The 21,498-nt window shown below is 37.3% G+C and overlaps 1 protein-coding gene across 2 annotated transcripts in view; it reads right to left on the bottom strand.

The window, feature by feature from the left end:
• The window catches only part of EXOC4 (exocyst complex component 4), an 811,527-nt gene that overhangs the window by 432,177 nt on the left and 357,852 nt on the right, over positions 1-21,498 (bottom strand). For both annotated transcript variants that reach the window (XM_043871686.1, XM_043871687.1), the window contains exon 10: positions 20,788-20,884. In XM_043871686.1, coding sequence (XP_043727621.1) covers positions 20,788-20,884 — 97 coding nt within the window. The remainder of the gene's footprint in view (positions 1-20,787; positions 20,885-21,498) is intronic.

Below are 21,498 nucleotides of genomic sequence, written 5' to 3'. Positions count from 1 at the left end.
AATTATTCCCCGGTCACTTACCACGCTAACCTCTAAGGATTAAGCTCTTAAAAAATTGTTTACTGAGGTCAACTCCAACAGTTTCCCTACCAAACCACACTCTCAATCTTAAAACCCTCTCAAGCCACTAATGGGCAGCGAGAGAGAGAAGTTGGAGCAACACCAGAGCTTGGGAGAGCATCCTCCTGCTGAGAAGCAATGCCTGCCATTCAAAGCATCTCCATTTTCCCCCTTGTGCACCAAAGGAAAGACACAAGAGGTGACTACTGAAAGTATTAGTGAGGTTTACACAGAGGAATGCCAAGAGAAACACTCTGAGCGAGCACACCCTCCCCGGCCTTCTTGAGAAACACAAATGAGCATGGAGGAAGTCAAATTATAAATAATCTTTCCTGGTAAGAAAGTAGTAACGCTTTACACATGGCAGGATCTGGCAGAGTGTGTTACACAGCCAGCTCGTGAAATGCTTAGCTATCAAATTAATTCCAGTTGGCTGGGATATGAACCCTGTCACATATATTGAAAACTAGATGAAACATAACTAAACGTAATGATAAAGAGCAATGAAAGTGGTGCTGGAAAAGTCATCGCGAAGCTTCAGGCTTGTTTAATGATTTTGTCAATATGTGGAGAAGAGAAATCCCACGGAACCAGAAGAAACCTCAAGGGGATTTTTGCAAACATTGGAGAGAAATTATACATAGGGTTTGCAACATCAGTATTTTTTAAAAGGGGAGAGGGTATTCTTTTGAAATAATAAGCTCAAGAAAATGCTAAGCTGAATTTTAAAGCTTAAAATTATTTTCCTTTATAAGTGGTATTCTGAGATTAACCACACTACAAAAAAAAAAAAAAAAAAAAAGTCTACTCAATATTCACTGCAATCAATCCAACACAGAGAAAAACCATTCATTTCTCTTTCTTCCTAATGTATAAGCTGTCTGATGGAAAAGCACTAGTATATAAAGAGAAATGAATTAAGAAAAATTCTATTGCTTTCCTTTCATCAATTGTTTCTGGTATTGTTTCTCCATAACTTCGATTTTTTAGCGCTCCTCAAGCAAAATATAGTTGATTCTTGCACAAGTTAGGTTTGAATGATACGGGTCTACTTACAAGTGGTTATTTTTCAATAGTAAGTACTGCAGTATTACATGGTCCAGGGATAGCTGGATCCAAGGAGGCAGAGGAACCTTGGATAGAGGGCCAACTATAAGTTATAGGTGGATTGACTTCTGCATTGTTCATGGGTTAACTGATTAAACAAGGGTTAACTGTGTTTAATCAACTGTTCACATTCCTTTTGGGAAAGTATAAACACTGAATGAACAATTAAGTAAATTTTAAAAATCTGAAAAAGAATGGATGTACATATATGGATAACTGAATCATTTTCCTGTATACCTGAAACAACGTTGCAAATCAACTACTGTCCAATAGAAAATAAAAATTAACTTTGAAAAAATTGAAGTTTCACAGATCACCAGCCCAGGTGGGATGCATGAGACAAGTGCTCGGGCCTGGTGCACTGGGAAGACCCAGAGGAATCAGGTGGAGAGGGAGGTGGAAGGGGGGATCGGGATGGGGAATACATGTAACTCCATGGCTGATTCATGTCAATGTGTGACAAAACCCACTGAAATGCTGTGAAGTAATTAGCCTCCAACTAATAAAAAGAAAAAAAAGAAAAAATTGAAGTTTCTGAATCAAACTGCTAATCACTTAAACTTTTCCAGGTAAATATATAGACGTGTCCATTCTTCTTCATGTAAGAGTGAGGATTAGCAAGATGACACAAACAAATGGTCTGGGTACATAAGAATTCTTTTCCTCTCCTTATGTCATCCTGCTTTAATGAACAAGGAAAGTATCATATACATTAAGAGAGATATGAGATTAAAGTCAATTTGAAATAACATTACGAAGACTAGCGTGTGCCGTGTCAGTCATGTTTGACTCTTTGAGACCCCGGGAAGTGTAGCCCGCCAGGTTCCTCTGCCCATGGGATTTTCCAGGCAAGAATACTGGAGCAGGTTGTCATTGCCTTCTCCAGGGGATCTTCCCATCCCAGGGATTGAACCCCCATCTCTTGCATCTCCTGCATTGGCAGGCAAACTCTTTACCACCTGGGGAGCCCCAAAGACAAGCATATCTGAGGCCAATATGATAGTCGTCATAGCTCATTGAAAAAAAAAAAACAAAAAACAAACCTACAATAGCAGGAATCACTGGGAAAATAATGTAATGCCATAAAACACATGGAAATGCATGCTTTCCAGAAGATAATGCCAATGGAGAATGTTCATAAAGGTGATATTCTTCCAGGAAGGTTATTGAAACTTTTCATTTCACTTCATATCAAGAGGCAAAGCTAATGGGGAGATCGAAATGTTCTGTTCTAAATATATCCAAGTGCTAAGTCTTTCTTGCAATAGAAACATCTCTAATTTGTGTAGAGAAATTTTCTTTCACATAAATTAACTTTCAAATAGGCTTGAAAACGGACCTTGGGTAAATTTATATAATAATGGTTCCTAAGCTATGCAGATAATTACACCTAATTAACCAGTTAAATTCATAAAATTTTCTTTTAAATCAGTAAACTGTTTTCAGATGTTTATCTTTTAGAAGTAAAACTAAGAAGGGCATCATGATGAGACTAGACCATCATAAAAAAGTACTCTGAGTTTCTGATCTTAATCTCACCTGCTATTACTCTGGGACCTACAGCTAATCATATTGTGTCTTTAGCTCTTCATTTTATTTTTTAAATAGAAAAATCCTTTATTTTAACCCAGGAAGGGAATTCTGTTTATGAATTACTTCTGTAGAAGAGTCTTCAGTTCAGTCACTCAGTCGTGTCCGACTCTTTGCGACTCCATGAATTGCAGCACGCCAGGCCTCCCTGTCTATCACCAACTCCCGGAGTTTACTCAAACTCATGCCCATCGAGTCAGTGATGCCATCCAGCCATCTCATCCTCTGTCATCCCCTTCTCCTCCTGCCCCCAATCCCTCTCAGCATCAGGGTCTTATCCAGTGAATCAACTCTTCGCGTGAGGTGGCCAAAGTACTGGAGTTTCAGCTTCAGCATCAGTGCTTCCAATGAACACCCAGGACTTACCTCCTTCAGGATGGACTGGTTGGATCTCCTTGTAGTCCCAGGGACTCTCAAGAGTCTTCTCCAACACCACAGTTCAAAAGCATCAATTTTTTGGTGCTCAGCTTTCTTCACATCTTAGAGCCTGAGAAACCTCCCATTATAAGGGTTGGATGGCATCACCAACTCAATGGAGAGGAGTTGGAGCAAACTCTGGGAGAAGATGAAGGACAGGGAAGCCTGAAATGCTGTAGTCCATGGGATCACAAAGAGTCGGACACGACTTAGTGACTGAACAACAATAACGTAAAGTTTTTGGGCTCTGGGGTACTTTTGCCTAGGCTTGAACCCTGGCCCTTCCATTTTCAACAGAGTGATCTTGGTTAAGCCACTTCAACTCTCTAGGCCTCGGGTTCTTTACCTATAAAATAAGGATACTCATAACCCCTGCCACATAGAGTTGTGGAGAAGAATGAATTAGACGTAACCTTAAAATGTTTAAAAAACACAGCTGAGTATACCACTAGGACTCAATAATGTTTGTTATTTTTATTATTATTCACTTGAGACCTTTACAAGCAGACTGCAAAGGTGACACCCAGAATGCACACTTTGATAATTCCATCCCACATTACTCTAACATCCCTAGAATTCCAAATGTTTCAAAACTATTGTTTAGTCTTCTATATATAAACGGAAACACAAGCATCCAAGATGGAGACTCATCCCTCTTTCTGGGTACAAGCAGGAAACAATATTGGTGTTTGAGAAATGCAATGTTTGCATGGCATCAAACTTTTGCTGGCAAATTGGATGTGAGCAGCACAAGCAAAATCACTAAGACTGCATCAATAAACTGACTCCTTATGACTTTAGTTATAGTTTTCCTGGAGTTTGCTGTGATAATGAACATAGACAGCATTGATCCATTAAAGACTACACCTGCTGCATTCCCTCAAGTAATTCAATCATGTTTGTTAGGGAGAAACTGTGAGTTATCTTAGGACATTCAAACACCAGCTTTCTCAGGATATGGTAATATATTTAAATTACAGAGGGGCTTCCTGATTGCATTAGAAATACATCCATCTTCCCCTTCTTGTCTTTGCAGAGGGCATGCCACAGGCTTCATCACAACCATAAGCAAACTTCTTGAAGGCTGGGATTGCTAATTATATTTAAAAGAGCAACTGGTTTCTTTCTCAGTAGTTATTCACTATCCACCAAAAATTACCTGAAGTGTAGCACATATAAATGTATTTCATCCCACTTCCAGGTAAACCCCTAGGGGATGCTTAACACAAGAATGGGTTTGATAAAGAGTCTACAAGACTGAGAAGAAATTAAAAGGAAACATAAAATGAATATTTAGAAATATCAAGGCCTATTTTTCAGAGAAAGTAGAAAAAAGGAAACGAGATATAACTAATATTTGGAAGTAAAAATATCTAGTTCCCAGCAGTGCAGTTCACTTAGATTGCTAGAAAGATTTCAACGTATCAGCAGAGGCTTTCTTCCTCTCCCCAATCCAACTCTTAATAACACTTCCTGCAGACTCTTCAAACCCTATTACAAAATGCTCCTAACATTTACATCTGTAATGGTTTTTCTCCTACAGGGAAGAGAAAATATGGGGAAATAAAAATTTTGACAGCCTTTGTGATGTTCAGTAAGGTGGAAAGATGTTTGCAAACTTCAAACCTGAGTGACTTGTTGTCCCACCTTTTCTGACAGGCGACATTAAACAAATGTCTCACACAAGAGGTACCTCTGGTGTGTGCGCTTGAGTTTGGGGAGAGAGGAGGGGAGGCGCTTTCTGTGCTGTCATGGGAAATTAACGGTCTACCTTAAGAAGTTTTACAGACAATCATTTTAAATCAAACACAGGCAGCCTGTCAGCAAGCATAAGCGCTAAAGAGCACAAAATGGGTGACTTTCTCACTTTGCTTCATCCTCATCTCTACAACGACCTAAATAAGTTCTCCTTAAATAACGTTACCACCGAACACGTTTGGAAATTTTTTAATTTATCTAAATTAACATTACCTAATTAATTTTATCTAATTTACCTAATTAAATTTATCTAGTAAATTTATCTAATTTATTTATCTATTTGGAAATCAAACAGATACCCAAGTTAAGGTCTTGAGTCTGAATAGAATCCAATTCCCTTCCTCATCCCTTTTCCCCTTTTCCCAAACTTCACTAGTAATTGCAGATGTTACCATTTTCCCCTGAGATGATGGCCATTTTTCTAACATTTTCATTGGGTATGTGTATATTAATCTCAAAGTAAGACTGTGTCCTGCCCTGAGCCATCTCAAGATGATGTGTTAAGTGCTATAATGAAGATGTCTAAAGCAAAATAACTTTAAAAATTCACACACACAAAAAAAATATTTCAAAAAATTCAAAAGGAAATTTAACTTACATCTTGCAAGAGTGGGTGAGTGTAAGACCAGATAAAAGCTGAGAGAGAAGATGAGACAGGTCTGAATCTGGAAGGACAAAGCGTATACCAGATAATGAAAATGAGAAGGCTGGCATGATTTTGATTTAGGTAGAAATAAGTAACTATGGGCAAGCTTGGCAGATCTAAGAAAAGGAGAGGTCCAGTGAGGGTCTAGGGCATAAAAGGTGAGCACAAGAGCTGTGTGCTGGGCTTTTGCTTAGTAGATCAGCCATGTCTAACTCTGTGCGATCCCATGGACTGTAGCCTGCCAGGTTCCTCCGTCCATGGGATTCTCCAGGCAAGACTACTGGAGTGGGAGGCCATTTCCTTCTCCAGGGGATCATCCTGCCTGAGGGGTCAAACCCAGGTCTCCTGCACTGCAGGGGGATTCTTTCCTGTGTGAGCCACCAAGAAGCCCAAGAGCTGTGTGGGTGAGGTCAGAGGCGGCCTTATGCTCTGCAAAAAGGCATTCTGACTTGGATAGTAGACGATACAAAATCACAAAGATGAGGGAAGCAACATGATCATTCTGGCAGAGGTACGGAAGATAGAGAAGTTCAGAGTGGAAACCAATTAGAAAGAGGAGAGAGTAAAGCAATGACAACATGGACGGGAAGGAAAAAATGGATTTGAGACATAATTGCGAAGCAGGATGGACAAAAATGAATGACAGTGCATGAAGCAGGTGAGGGGGATGAGAGTTTTCTAGATGGACCCCAAGATATTTGGAGGGGTGGTGTCTGGATCACTGAAGAGCTGGAGGCATCATCTTTCAGGACAGGCAATAAAGGAAGATGAGAAACAGAAGATGATTTGGGCGAGACTGTAGGACTGGAGATTGGGGATGGAAAATTTCAACAGATTATTATTATTTAGGTTTAGACCTGGACCTTTGGAGAGAGTTCAGTTTTGAGCTACCGTTTTGAAATTTATAGCTAAAAATATTGAATGGATACAATAATGGCAGAGGAAGCAGAAAAGAGTCAAGGAAGGCTCTGGAGAATTTGTGTTGAGTGAGTGGGTAGAGAAAAGGGAATGTTCACGAGCCTGAGGACAAATGGTATGAAGAACAGGAGGTCAGAGATAGTGGCGACGGAGAAGCAAAGAAAGAAAAGGCTGAAACACAAAAGCGGCATCAGTTGTATAGAATATTTATGAAATCGGGTAAGACAAGGCTAAAACATACCTTGAGCTTTGGCAGTGAGACAGTAACTGGTCAGGAGTGTGCAAATGAATGGGAGGGGGAAGGAAAGGGGGAGCACAGGTTACACTTGAACAGATTATGAGAAAAGAAAAGAGAAACTCAAGTGATAGGCTGGAGAGGTGAGGATGAAATGCAGGATTAAGAGATTTTTATAAAATGGGAGAGGTTAAAAATATTTATAGGTCCTGGGGAAGGAGCCAGTAGAGAGGAAAAGACTGAGGACAGAGGAGAGAGAGAATCTAACAGAAAGAACAAGATCCCACAGGGCATGGAGGGAAATGGAATTAGACTAGAGGAGAAACTGCCTCTGAAAAAGACAAGGCTACACAAACAAGTGTGCCTCTATGACAAATAAACGCCTAAGAGTAAAGAAGAAAAATTAAGGAAATTCAGCACTGGTGTGAGGGATAACAGACTTCTTTCTCATGGATCTTCTTCTTCTAAAATTACCAGGATGCTTTAATAAGGAAAAAAGGTAAGGACAATGTCTGGCACACAGTAATCCTTCAGTAAGTGTTTGTTGGAAAAAGGAAACAAATGAGCAAAAAGTCATTAACAGAAAAATATGACTAGATAGAAGGATTTCCCTTGAAAATTCAGGTTATTTTAAGTACACTCAACTCCTACTGAATGTCAGAGCTGAATCTTGAAAAATCAGCCTGCCAATCAAAAAACATGTAAAAGAGAAAATGTAATGAATTAAGGTTTATAAAGCAGAGGGCTTCCAACTTTTAGAGAAGGATGTGGAGTCCTTTTTATTCTTCAGTAAAATCCTCATTTCAATTTGCTTGAAAGCTTCAAAATAAGAAAGAAGTGTAGATTCACTTAGATGCATTTTTGAGCATTGATGTACCTCTACCAACTCACTCAGCATTTCTAATTTCATTTTAAAGAATGGATTGAGTCACCTCTTTTCATACAATTTTCTTTGCTATTCTTATTTCTACTCTGACATTGAAAAAAATAAAATAAAATATGCAAATGAGATATTGGTGGCTTTGCTGATGCCAGGGCCCCAAACACACTGGGCAGAGAAAGAGCTGCCTATAGGCGGCAGGCATCACAGCTGACAGGGAATGCTAGTGGCCACCGGAGAGACTGCAGATGGATTACAACTCAGAAAACAAAGTGGCCATGACAAATGCAACTGGACAGAACACACTATATTCTGGTAGCCAGGTAGCTAACCTGATGGCAGTGGACAATAGCAATTAACTAAGCCCAAGACAGTGTAAAGAGTTTAAAAGCACATATCTTTTTAATATGCAAGAACTAAAATGCAAGATTCCTACTGTGGGTCTACTATACCTACTATATCCATCAAGTTTTATTTTGTGCTTTTACAACCTGCCCATCCACTTACCAACAGCTCATTTGCTCATTTACTCAAAGCACTTTTACTGTCTGTTACCAGCCAGAATCACATGATTTACCTCCTCACTACAGTTACTGTAGAGCCTCTTGGCTGGGCCTGGGCTGGCTCGCTGCTTCCTGTGATATTTCTACATATTAATACCTTTTTCTGAGAATGTTGACTGAAGGTGCCAACTATCTTTCTTTGAAAAACATAATTCTTAACTATGAAGTTATATGATTCTCACTTTTCTTAGTGTTGAAATTCTTATTCTGTAGTAAAACTGGCAAATGATGTTGGTTCCAATTATCTCTGTCATTGACTGATTCATAAATCCTAAAGTTTAGGAAATACAGAGTCAATTAGTTTTATTATCTTCTCTGGCTTTCACTTTTATTTCCCAGGCTATAGGGCACAGTATATATTCATTATCTATATAGTCTTGCTTCTGGGCACCCCGTCTCACCACCTACCTGGACCACCCCTCAGCATTCACCACCATCCCTCCCCTCCAACCCCACCCCACCCCCACCAGATCTCTTACATGTTCAACTGGCCCTTTGGTCCCACAAGATAGGAAATCAAAAGATTTCTTGAAAATTTGCTTTGAAGCAGTTTAAATTGGTAAGCAGTCCTTAGGCCCACAGAACTCTAAAAAGTTCTCATTTATTCCCAAACAATAATATTGCTTTCATAACTACAAATTGCAAATTTTGTTTTTATAACTACACATTTTATAACTATATACTGATACAATGACTGACATAAAGGAACCAATATTGTTACTGCTTCCAACAACATGGTAACCGACACAGACATAATGCTACACCAAAGAGGACTTCTTACAGTACTCCATTTAGATAGAGTTCAAGCACAGGCAAAACCTATCTATCTACAACCAAAAAAGTAAGAACAAGTACCTCTCAGGGACGGATGTCAACTGTCGATAGGAGGAAGTTTTCTGGGACACAAAAAATGATCTATATCAATGTTTCATATGTTGACCTGGGTTATGGTTACATGTGAGAATATATATATATATATATACATATATATATATATGTATATATATATGTAAAAATTCATAGAAATATATGAATACACAAATATTATAAGGATTTTGACACAATGATGTATGTCATATTCTAATAAAAATTTAAAAAGAAATTAGCTTGCAAAATATTTACAGATTTTGAACTCATAGAGTCCAAGTACTTCCCTGGTGGCTCAGAGGGTAAAGGATTCGTCTGCAATGCAGGAGACCTGGGTTCTATCCCAGGGACGGCAAGATCCCCTGGAAAAGGAAATGGCAACAACCCAGTCCAGTATTTTGCCTGGGAAATCCCGTCACAAGGAGTTGGACTGGACTGAGCGGCTATCACTTTCAGAGTCCAACTATGTAAAATACTTGAGTATTCTTTCACTAAGAGCAATATCCTAGAAACTTTCTAGCATTACACTTTTTTCTTCCTGCAATGCATCAGATACTTTTGTACCTATTTACAGTGTGGTAGCTTACAAGAATAGGCTCTAAAGAATGCTCACTGAGAATGTTCCTGGTGGCGCAGCAGATGAGAATCCTCCTGCCAATGAATGGGACATGGGTTCAATCCTTGGTCCGGGAAGATTGCACATGCCACGGAGCAACTAAACCCACAAGTCACAACGACTGAGCCCACATGCTGCAGCTACTGAAGCCCGTGCACCCAGAGCCTGCGCTCCACAGCAAAAGAAGCCACCGCATGAGAAGCCTGCACACCACAGTAAAGAGCGGACCCCGTGTGCTGTAAGCCAAGAGAGCCTGCATCCAACGATGAAAACCCAGCACAGGCAAACATAAACAAATAAAATTACTTTAAAAAAGGATGCTCATTAAGCTTAATGATAATAATCACCAAATCATTAGTATTCTCCCACAGTGCTGAAAACTACTTAAGGACATCAAAGACTCGAGTATCTATTTCAATTGCAAAAAGAAAAGAAAGTACACACCCAGCATTTTCAAGTTCAAAACCACTGCTCTTACTCAAAACATGAAATTAAGGTAATTAAAAATTCAATCTTCTTTAATGACACTTCCATGTCAATTCTTTAAATCTGGTTGTTGTTGCTTCTCTGTCTTGAATCAAGGAACTCTCCTTTCTCATTTATTAAGTAACAAAATCTCAAAAAACACATGCTTAGCTTGAGGTTTCTTTTTATTTTTTACTGCAAAAGGAAAATTAAAAGGGTTTCTTGGCCATAAAATGAAATATATTTAACTTCCTGTACAACATATTTTTTAAAAATAGTATGCAGTATTTATGATTAAATGTTCGAATCACAATTACTGTAAGTATGAAAGTTGCTAATGACAAAGTATGTGAAACAGCAACAAAGATCAAATGAATGGGGTTGGGGCCTGTGTTTTCGAAGAGGCAAGGGGAAATGGTAAAATAATCTTCCAAATGACACAGATAAACAGTGTATAGTCAACACCCGAAGGAATATAAGTTATTAAAGGGAGAGACCATGTTTTTCCTCTAGGTAGTCATATGCTATTTTTGATACCAAATTATATTATCAATTTAGGTCTCAAAATCAGATGTAAATGGGCTTCTGGCTGGAAGGAAATGTATTTCATTGAATGCTGAATAAGCATATTTTGGCTACTGCAGTCCAAGACAAATACATGTTCAGAATACATAAAAAGCAACACACAAATTAGGTAAACATTTTGCACTGGAAAGAATCTCCTCTACAGTCTCATATATGTAAGCTTCCAATAATGTTAATTGATCATTAGAAAACTTCATTGATAATAAGAAAATCTGCAGCTAAACTATCAGCTTAAATTGAAGTCAAAGTCATGGCAGCAGTCATGATGATTTTAGGTTTATCTGAAAATATAGTTTTAGTCCCATATTAGCCTTACAGCAGAAGCAAGTATGCTCTCATTTTGTCTTACAAGTCACCAAAAGGGTTAACTTACAACACATGCACCAGTTACTGGCACAGGGGGGAAAAAAATAGAAAAAACAGGAGCAGAGAAGGAAAAAAAAAAAGGACAGTAAAAGGAATTCCATTGTCGAGAAAGGTGCAGTTCCTCTAACAATTGCTCTCTGTACAGCCAGGATCTGAGTTTCTCTTATCCTTGTTGGAAAGAAGAAAGTCAAAGCTGTAATGCCTTTGACCAGTCAGACCTGGTCAACTGTAACACCTTAACTTGATCAACGATAATCGTAAGCACTAAACTGAAATATAAAAATTAACCTGAATGAGCAAGACTGGAAGAAACACTTCTAACCAGAGTTCTGAAGCTGCACAGTATATTAGAAAGACTTCCAATCACAGACTTAAAGAATGTAGATCTCACAACTCAGCACCTTGTATCCATCTTTTGATTAAGCATCTCTAGAAAGGATACCGTCTTCCAAGGAAGTTTTTCCTATTTTTGAACTGCTTTATTCATTAGAAAATTCTCACTATGTACAGTCAAATCTCTTACACCTCCAACCAACTAGTTCCACTCCAGATTTATGAAAAAACAAACAAACAAACAAACGAACAAAACTGCTTTATTTCTTTTAAGTGGCATTTTATATATTTGAAATCAGGTAGCAAATCTTCTGTTTTTTCACTAACATTTTTTTATTTTTCCTGCTGTTTCTCATAAGGGCCAGCCAACACTTTTCTGCTAATTAGACTGGCCTGTCTTACCTCTCTTGACATTGTTGCTTGAATGTGTTGACATGTGGATTGAAACCTTGAGGGACTCACCACTTCACTCCATTAATACAAAATTGCTAGTTAGTTGCAATCAGTGTTCAGCCATATACCATTATCATATTTTGAAAATACAGAAGTTAAAAAAAAAGCTTCGAAAAGACATTTTTATAATCTCCAAAGGTTACTTAGTTTGAAGATTAAAAGCATTTAACATTTATTGTATAAATTCAAAAATACAATATATAAAAATAATATTACATATATTCAAAAGCAGTGACTCAAATGTGGGGTTTGAAACCTAAATATACCGCAACTCAAGTGTTTCACAGGCCTTCACAGGTCAGACACTCTGAAAAGACAGCAATATTTTTCATAATTCTGAGGACAGGGAAAAAAAAAACATTGTGTTTCATAAAAATGCAACAGGGTAGCCACATTTCCTCTCATGCATGAATAATGTATGATCTACAATGTTATTTGCTAGACTGTCTAATCACCAGCATCTTTCAAAATGTCTATATAAGCTTTAGCTCATTAAGAACAAACATGTTATCTGTATAAAAATATCACATACCTGTGAAGGCTCAGAATAATATTCTGCCAAATGCCAATGCACACATCAAACTGACATGGTGGGCCAAGTTTTGTGCATTTCTCCAAGACAAAAATATTGAGAAAGAAATACAGAAGGATGACTTCTGCTTAAGACCTTCACACTTACTCTAACAATCAAACATACACTCTCACAATGTATCTACGTAACTGTCGATCTAGTATAAAGACAGAATCCAGGGGCTATGGTACCCTTGTAAATAAAGTAAAAATAACAACAATGAAAACAACCTAACAGAATCAGAAGCTACCTAAGAAAGCTTTCAAAGCAAGGTTGCTTCTATTAGAAAAGGTTTTATAATCTTGAAAAGGGTTTTCATAATTCATGAAAGAATAAGGAAAAAGTTATTTTATGCAACCATAACCTTTCAATAGAGTAATAAGAAAGAAAAGGTGAAAGAAAAAGGATCTGCTTCTATTATATAACCACTACAAACAAAATATGAGCCTAAAAGATTAGCAGTTTAGGATCAATGATATTAAAAAAATTAATTTCCAAATTCACCTTAACATTGTGGTATTTTAGCCTTTAACACTCTATAGTTACAATAGAGTTAAAACAATTTTAAAATATATATGTGCATATATATATATATATATACACAGACACATATATATACACATGTATATTTAAGCACACATATATGAAATATATACACCATTTTTAGGTACAAAAGAAAGATTGATCTATTTCAATATCATTACTAAAACATTTCCCTTTATATTTTTATTCATATTTGATAAAAAATTCACCTCAAATAAACAAATAATTGCTAAGCACTCCTATAAGTTACCTATTAATTCTTTAAACAAATATTTACTGGGTACCCCATTCACACATAAGATACATGTGAACCACTACCCCTCTTACTGTGGAAGTAATGCTGGGAAAATATTTGGGAGAGAGAAGATTATGAAGGGCAGAAATCCAGGATATTATAGGATTGCAGACTTGGAGTTCTGAAGATATAAAACAGTCTTACCAAATTAAATCACTTATAAGCAAGTCAGTACCAGAAAAGGTTGAAAAGACATTTTGAGCTAGAGCAGTTTAGACCAATAATCTGCAAAATTTATAGTTTTTAAGTGATTACTCCTAAATTATTCTCTATAAAAAACTTATATTTGTTGGCAAAGCTTATTACAAAACTACCACACACAAAAAAAACTACAAAACTTCTGCAAAGCTGCCCACAGAACCATACTACCTCTTCAAAAGAAAACAACAATTTATAGTTCAGCCACAACTATTTAAAAACTCTCATATATGGAAAGTCACACAGAATAACTCCTTCGTAATCACTGCACATGGTGATTGCAGCCATGAAATTAAAAGACGCTTGCTCCTTGGAAGAAACCTAAACAGCATAATAAAAAGCAGAGAGAATACTTTACTGACAAAAGTCCGTCTAGTCAAAGCTATGGTTTTTTCAGTAGTAATATATGGATGTGAGAGTTTGACCATAAAGAAAGCTGAGTGCCAAAGAATTGATGTTTCTGAACTGTGGTGTTGGAGAAGACTCTTGAGAGTCCCTTGGACAGTAAGGAGATCAAAGCAGGAAATCCTAAAGGACATCAGTTCTGCATATTCATTGGAAGGACTGCTGCTGAAGCTGAAGCGCCAATACTTTGGCCACCTGATGCAAAGAACTGACTTACGGGAAAAGATCCTGTTACTAGGAAAGACTGAAGGCAGGAGGAGAAGGGGACAACAGAGGATGAGACGGTTGGATGGCATCACTGACTTGATGGACATGAGTTTGAGCAAGTCCCAGGAGTTGGCTATGGACAGGGAAGCCTTGTGTGCTGCAGTCCATGGGGTCACAAAGAGCTGGACATGACTAAGTGACTGAACTGAACTGAACATCTTGATAGGCTAATGGCATAAGAGCATTTGCTCAGTATCTTTGGATAGTATTGTCAACTTTGACCAGTATCAGAGATTTATTTTCCATTTCAGGAAATAAGTTTAGGAGGGACAGAGGACTTCTACTGTACCAAAGAGATGAATGTTAATGGCTTCACCCATAAAAAGAGGGCTTTTTACATATTCAAACTGCAGTAACATGAAGTCTTAGAAAATAGTTTTTACTAATAGCCATTCTCTGAGGCTATGAAACAGTTCCCTACACAGCTGCTAACTGGCAGCTTCTATCATACATCTGACATGATTAACTTTTAGAAGCTATTCTTCTCCATAATTATGGACAAGAATGATTAGATGGTATGATTACAATTACCTGTCATTCCTACTGTTGTTTGCCCAAAGAAAGGCACACAGAAAACCAGAAAGACACTATCAGCAAAACCCATGTGGCCATAAAAGTTTCATCCCCCTAACCGACCTAAATGCCAGCTTTCTCCTTACTGACTAATAAATATTTTTGCTTCTACCCAGGAAGTGTTTAATTGCTGCCTGATTTAATGAAATGTGGCTAAAAATAGTGAAAAATGCTGAATATTCCAGTTGTGTTCAACAGAGTAAGCATCAGTGACATTTTTGCAACTTTAAATACCATCATCATCCACTATGTCTCCAGCCTCTTACATCTGCCAAGTCACCCCAAGACTACAAACATCTGTTCTTGCAACCGTCTCATAAGAAAGGTACTTCATAAATGCAAAGTGCTCATTATCCTAAAGGGCCAAATGGCTTTTAAAGGCTGGTTAAAGCAAATAAGCAAAAGAAACAATGCATTGTCATTTGGACTTTTCAGATTTTAAATGTCAGGCCTCTGGAGTACCGAAATACTGTAAAAAGCATTTCCCAATCACAAAATTGCAAAACTTGCAAGGTAGTAAACAAAATTTAGACCAACCAACACCTCTACTTTATAGATTCGAAAATTAAAGACACACAGTGCTTTAACCAACATCAAACACTACCAAGTGGTCACTCATACCCGCTCCCCCACACCCACTTTTATTGGTCTGTCCTCTCTACCATGCAGTATACAAATCTCCTTTCCATTGAAACAATGGCTTTAGTGCTTAAAGAATGGTCAAATAAATCAGTTAATAAATTAAGTCACCAAATTTGTTCTAACTGCAAAATTTAATGTACATTCTCTGCAGTAGATAATTAAGAAAAGATGATTTCATAAGGGTGAGACCCTAATACAACAGGACTAGGGTCCTAGTTAGAAGGGGAAGGGGCTATGTGAGGATACAATGAGAAGACTTCTTTGAACTCCTGAGTTCTCATGTCTGACTGGCTCTAAACACCTGGAATTTCTGTTTCTCAAATGATGATGCACTGGCGTTAAATCCCACCACCTTTCTTTGATGAGTCCACCTTTAAAACCGAAAACCTACACACAGATATGAGATGGTGAACACAACAGTCAAATGCATGGTTTTGATTTCATTAGAGACACATTAGTGACAAGCCACATTAATGTGCCTAATTATTCCAGAATGCATGCAATAATAAATGCATGCAGTAAAGAGAGGTAAAGCTTTAGACTGTTTTCTAAATACTTCAGTTTGATGGCTGCAGTCAATTAGTTCTTCAAGTAATAACTCTATCTTCACCCTTTTTTTTTTTTTGTTATAGGAAAGAATTGTACTAACAAACCTTGTCACTGTTGCTTAGTCACTAAGTCATGCCCAACTCTTGAGACCCCGTGAACTGTAGCCCACCAGGCTCCTCTGTCCATGTGAATTCCCAGGCAAGAATACTGGAGCTGATTGCCACTTCCCACTCCAGGGGAATCTTCTGGACCCAGGAATTGAACCCAAGTCTCCTGCATCTCTTGCATTTGTAGGCGGGTTCTTTAACACCGAGCCAGCAGGGAAGCCCACTAACAAATTTAAGGTACAATATAATCTGTTTTTAGAGAATAAAGAATAATAAGAAATTAAAAAAATAGATATGGAAAAATAAATTCCCACTCTCTCTGCACCCCCCACCCCAAACAGCAGCCACAAAGTAATTTCAAAGTTCCTAAAATGGCTAGATTATATATTAATTATAACTGAATCTTATTACTCTATAGCAAACTGCGGTTAATACCTCAATAAAATACACACTTTTTTGGTAATGGAAATGGCAACCCACTCCACTATTCTTGCTGGGAAAATGCAATGGACAGAGGAGCCGGGTCACACAGAGTCGGACACGACTGAGTGACTTCACTTTACTTTTAACTTTATTAACATTTAGATGCTGATTAATAATTACCATAATGTAATTACTCAAAAATAGAAATTTTTGAAAAAGTATAAATTCATGGCAGACCTAGACAGAAGGGAAACATGTCATTCAAGTTTCAACATTAATGTATCTTCCTTCCATTCCCCCAATTCAGTGCCTTTAAAATAAAACCAGTCTATTAGAGCAAATTCATCCATTCTGGTTAAATGTTTCCAGAAAAACAAAAAAATAACAAATATGTCAGTGGGAATGGTCGGGAGTGGGGCAGGGGGGTGCAGATATAAGTCCTATTATTTTTTAGGTTTATATTTTGGTCAAAGTATCTCAGAATCTACCTAGGTATGGCTAGAAACTTTTTTATTTCAATATGCTTTTGTTCATTTTAGACCCACAGGCAGAAAAACTGATTAGATGACCTCTCACCATTAAAAGCTTATTCAGGGTTTAATTGCACACAATATCTTGTTAGGCTGAGTAATGCAAGCATGGGCAAATAAAGGACAGAAACAGCAAGGATCTAAAAGAAGCAGAAGACATTAAGAAGAGGTGGCAAGAAGAACTACAGAACTATACAAAAAAGGTCTTAACGACCCAGATAATCACCATGGTGTGATCACTCACCTAGAGCAAGACTTCCTGAAGTGTGAAGTCAAGTAGGCCTTGGTATTCAAACCTACAAACAAAGCTAGTGGAAGTGATGGAATTCCAATTGAGCTACTTCAGATCCTAAAAGATGATGCTGTTAAAGTGCTGCACTTAATATACCAGCAAATTTGGAAAACTCAGCAGTGGACACAGGATTGGAAAAGGTCAGTTTTCATTCCAATCCCAAAGAAGGACAATGCCGAAGAATGTTCAAACTACTTTATAATTACCTCATTTCACATGCTAGCAAGGTAGTTGTCAAAATCCTTCAAGCTAGGCATCAACAGTACATGAACTGAGAACTTCCAGATGTTCAAGCTGGATTTAGAAAAGGCAGAGGAACCAGAGATCAAATTGCCAACACCCACTTGGTCACAAGAGAATTCCATAAAAACATCTATTTTTGCTTCATTGACTGCACTAAAGCCTTTGTGTGGATCACAAAAAGCTGTGAAAAATTCTTAAAGTGATGGAAATACCAGCCTACCTTACCTGTCTCCTGCAAAAACTATATTCAGGTCAAAAAGCCACAGGACTAGACATGGAACAATGGACTAGCTCCAAATTGGGAAAGAGTACATCAAAGCTGTATACTGTCACCCTGCTTGTTTAGTTTATATGCAGTGTACATCACGCTAAATACTGGGCTGGAAGACTTACGAGCTGGAATCAAGGTTGCAGGGAGAAATATCAACAACCTGGGCTATCCAGATAATACCACTCTAATGTCAGAGAGCAAAGAGAAGTAAAGAGCCTCTTGGTGAGGGTAAAAGAGGAGAGCGAAACAACGGGCTTAAAACTCAACATTCAAAAACTAAGAGTATGGCATCGGGTCCCACTTCACATCTTGCATCACTTCAAGGCAAACAGATACAGAAAAAGTAGCAACTGACAGATTTTATTGTATTGGGCTCCAGAATCACTGTAGACACTGCTCGTAGCCACCAAATTAAAAGATGCTTGCTCCTTGGAAGAAAAGCTATGGCAAACCTAGACAGTGTATTAAAAAGCAGAGACATCACTTTGCCTACAAAGGTCTGTATAGTTCAAGCTATGGTTTTTCCAGCAGTCATGTATGGATGTGAGAGTTGGACCATAAAGAAGGCTGAGCACTAAAGAATTGATGCTTTAGCATTTCGCTGCTGGAGAACACTCTTGAGAGCTCCTTGGGAAGCACAGAGATCAAACCAATCAATCCTAAAGGAAATCAACCCTGAATACTCTTTGGAACGACTGATGCTGAAACTGAAGCTCCAATACTTTGGTCACCTGATGTAAAGAGCCCACTCACTGGAAAAGACCCTGATGCTAGGAAAGATTGAGGGCAGGAGGAGATGGGGGTGGCAGAGGACGAGGAGGTTGGATGGCATGATCGACTCAATGGATGTGAATCTGAGCGAATTCCCAGAGATAATGAAGGACAGGGAAGCCTGGCGTGTTGCAGTCCACAGGGCAGCAAAGAATCAGACGCTACTTAGTGATGAACAACAACAAAGATGAACACATGAATGACTACAGGAGAAATGAGAAATGGTTTATGATAATCATCAAAGTAAAATATACTAGTAAGATAATGCACACTGATTCTTCTCACTGTCAACACTAAAATTTTAAACTTCTTTATTTTTTTGGCCACACTGCAGGGCTTGCAAGATCTCAGTTTCCTGACCCAGGGATTGAACCTGAGTCGTAGCAGTGGAAGCCCATAATTCTCACTACTAGGCCACCAGGGAACTCTCATAAACTTCTCAACTTTAGAAGAAACAATAAATTCAGTAATCAGCCAATGCTGAAGTGTATAAACTAAAATTAAAAAAAAAAAAAAACACTGAAAGATTTTAGTCATTTGAAGTTCCAAAAGCCCATGGAACCATGAGAAGCAAGGTTAGAATCTGACCCAAAGGCTAATTTAAAGTCTATAATGATCATTTGCTTAGGAAGGAATTAAGTCACCTTGTAGACCGCTTAACAGTCTTGTGACTTCCACTAAGAGTTACACAGAGAAAGAATAATTAATTATTTGCATTATGCAACAAAATTCTCTCTAGTTCCAATCAATAATCAATTAAAATACTGAATAAAAGTAGAGACTAAATAAGTAAATAACACTGGTAAAAGAAGTATTATCAAGCTGTAAAACAACTCTCTAGTGAAGCAACATAAATAAAATAGTAAAAAAAGAATTGTCAGGAATACATTCAATCATACCAGTATTTCTACCAGAAATGCATTATTTAGTGTGAAATAAGTATATGCACTTTTTATTCTAACTTCATGTTTAAAAAGAAAAAAATAAGTTTATGGGGAAAAAAAAATCTTGAAAAGTGGCAATACTGCTAATGAAACTTCCCAAAGATTTCTTCCATAGTTAAAAACAAATGTAAATATTAGGATTACATTTATTGAAGCAATAGCATACTTGGCAGTAAATTATGGTGTTTGATCTAGGTCAGAAGATGCCTATAATAATTAAGCTATCTTCCCATTTTCCTAACAAGTAGGAACACTGACTAAGTAGAAATCAATTGTAATTGGAAAAGGGTTAAGTCCTAAACTAATTACCAAAGTCAGTTGATGTATATGATAGTTAATTAATTTAGAAATTCTAAAAGTTGCACTTAATATATAAATATATGTGTATATATATTTATATTTATCTATATACACACACACAGCATGTAATGAATTATATAAATTAATTGACACTATATATTTCACACAGCATTGTGTAATCTTAGTTCCCCAACCAGTGATTTAACCTGCAACCACTGTATTGGAAGTACAGAATGTTAATCACTGATCCACCAAGGGAAGTTCTTAGAAGTTTTTCAAACGGAAGTATCACAGATTCTTCTTTTCTTAAATCACATTATCACAATAAACTAAGCATTGTGATAGATTTCATTCTACTCATCAAGTTTTATCCTTCAATATATAAAACCATATTGATTGATACAATGCTTTTCAGTTTTTGTAAGTCATTATTTGTTCAGAGAACTGCTAATTCTCAAAGGATATTCTCAAAGTCATTAGTTTAAATCAGTGAGACAGATCATGGGTCTGCAATTTTTTCCCGTAAAGGGCCAGTAAGAAAATATTTTTGGCTTTGTGAGGCATATGGATTCTGTTTCAGATATTCAACTCTGTACCTAGAGCCCCAGAAGTGCCATGGGCAATACATAAATGGATAAGCATGACTGTGCCAATTAAAAATCTACTTACAAAAACAAGTGACAGGTTAGATTTCTCTATGGGTTTTGCCAACCCTGAAATAGTTAAGGAGGGGAAGAGAGGGATAATAACAAGGGGAGGGACAGGGAATAGGAAAGAAAGAAGATCAAATAAACATACTTATGAAGTATTACTCTTGAGACTAAGTAGCTACTTAGGAGGGTTGACATTATTTTTCTATTGACAACTTTGATTGTGAGGCCCTATAAAATGCAACAATGTCTTTTTATGACTTGTTTCAATGCTGACAGACCTACTGGCATTCAGCATATCAGCATAAATAATGAAAATATTGATCTTCAGTAAGTACATAGGATTTGACTTACCTTAATAATGGATGGAATATGACGGTAATATTTCTGGCTCCAGGTTTGCAAACAAATTTTGTTCCTCCACCTTCAATTAAGTTGTCATCAGGACCCCCTTTCAGAAAAAAGTAAAAGAGAGATTAGCTTATTAGAACTTAAAAAAAAAAAAAAAAAGCCTATCAGATGGATGTTATCCTATCATAAGGAAGATCAACTTTGAAAACAGCTACCTTTAATGTTTACGAAATTGTTTTGAATGACTTGATCCAGTCTTCCTCATTAAATAAGCAATGGATTAGCATTTTTCACTTTGGAGTGAGAACATGGAAGCACAGTAAGAATAACTATTTCAGTGTCAACCTTTGACAGCAGAGTTCAGAGGAAGGAAGAAGAGCCACTCAGGCTTGTGTAGGTAGGGCTGCAAAGGCTGGAGCAGAGGCCATGTGAACCTAACCAAGCCTATTTCATCAAATCTAAAACCCCATTAATTTTAAGATACACTACTGTTATAAGCAACAATAAGAAAAAAGAATCCTGCTAACTAAAGTATACAATGCTTCTTTATTACTTAGGATTTTCTTTTTCTTATGGAAAGTTCTTTAAAGTTTACATTACAAAACTAGGTTAAATAATTTATAAATAAATTTAAGACTTTATTAAGATTTGAGTACATCCAGTATTTTACTTCAAACTGCTGATATCCATTCTGTAAGGTTTAATGTTGATATG

The sequence above is a fragment of the Cervus elaphus genome, chromosome 18 (assembly GCF_910594005.1).
Source record: "Cervus elaphus chromosome 18, mCerEla1.1, whole genome shotgun sequence".
NCBI lineage: Eukaryota > Metazoa > Chordata > Mammalia > Artiodactyla > Cervidae > Cervus > Cervus elaphus.
This window is presented reverse-complemented; position numbering and strand designations above follow the sequence as displayed.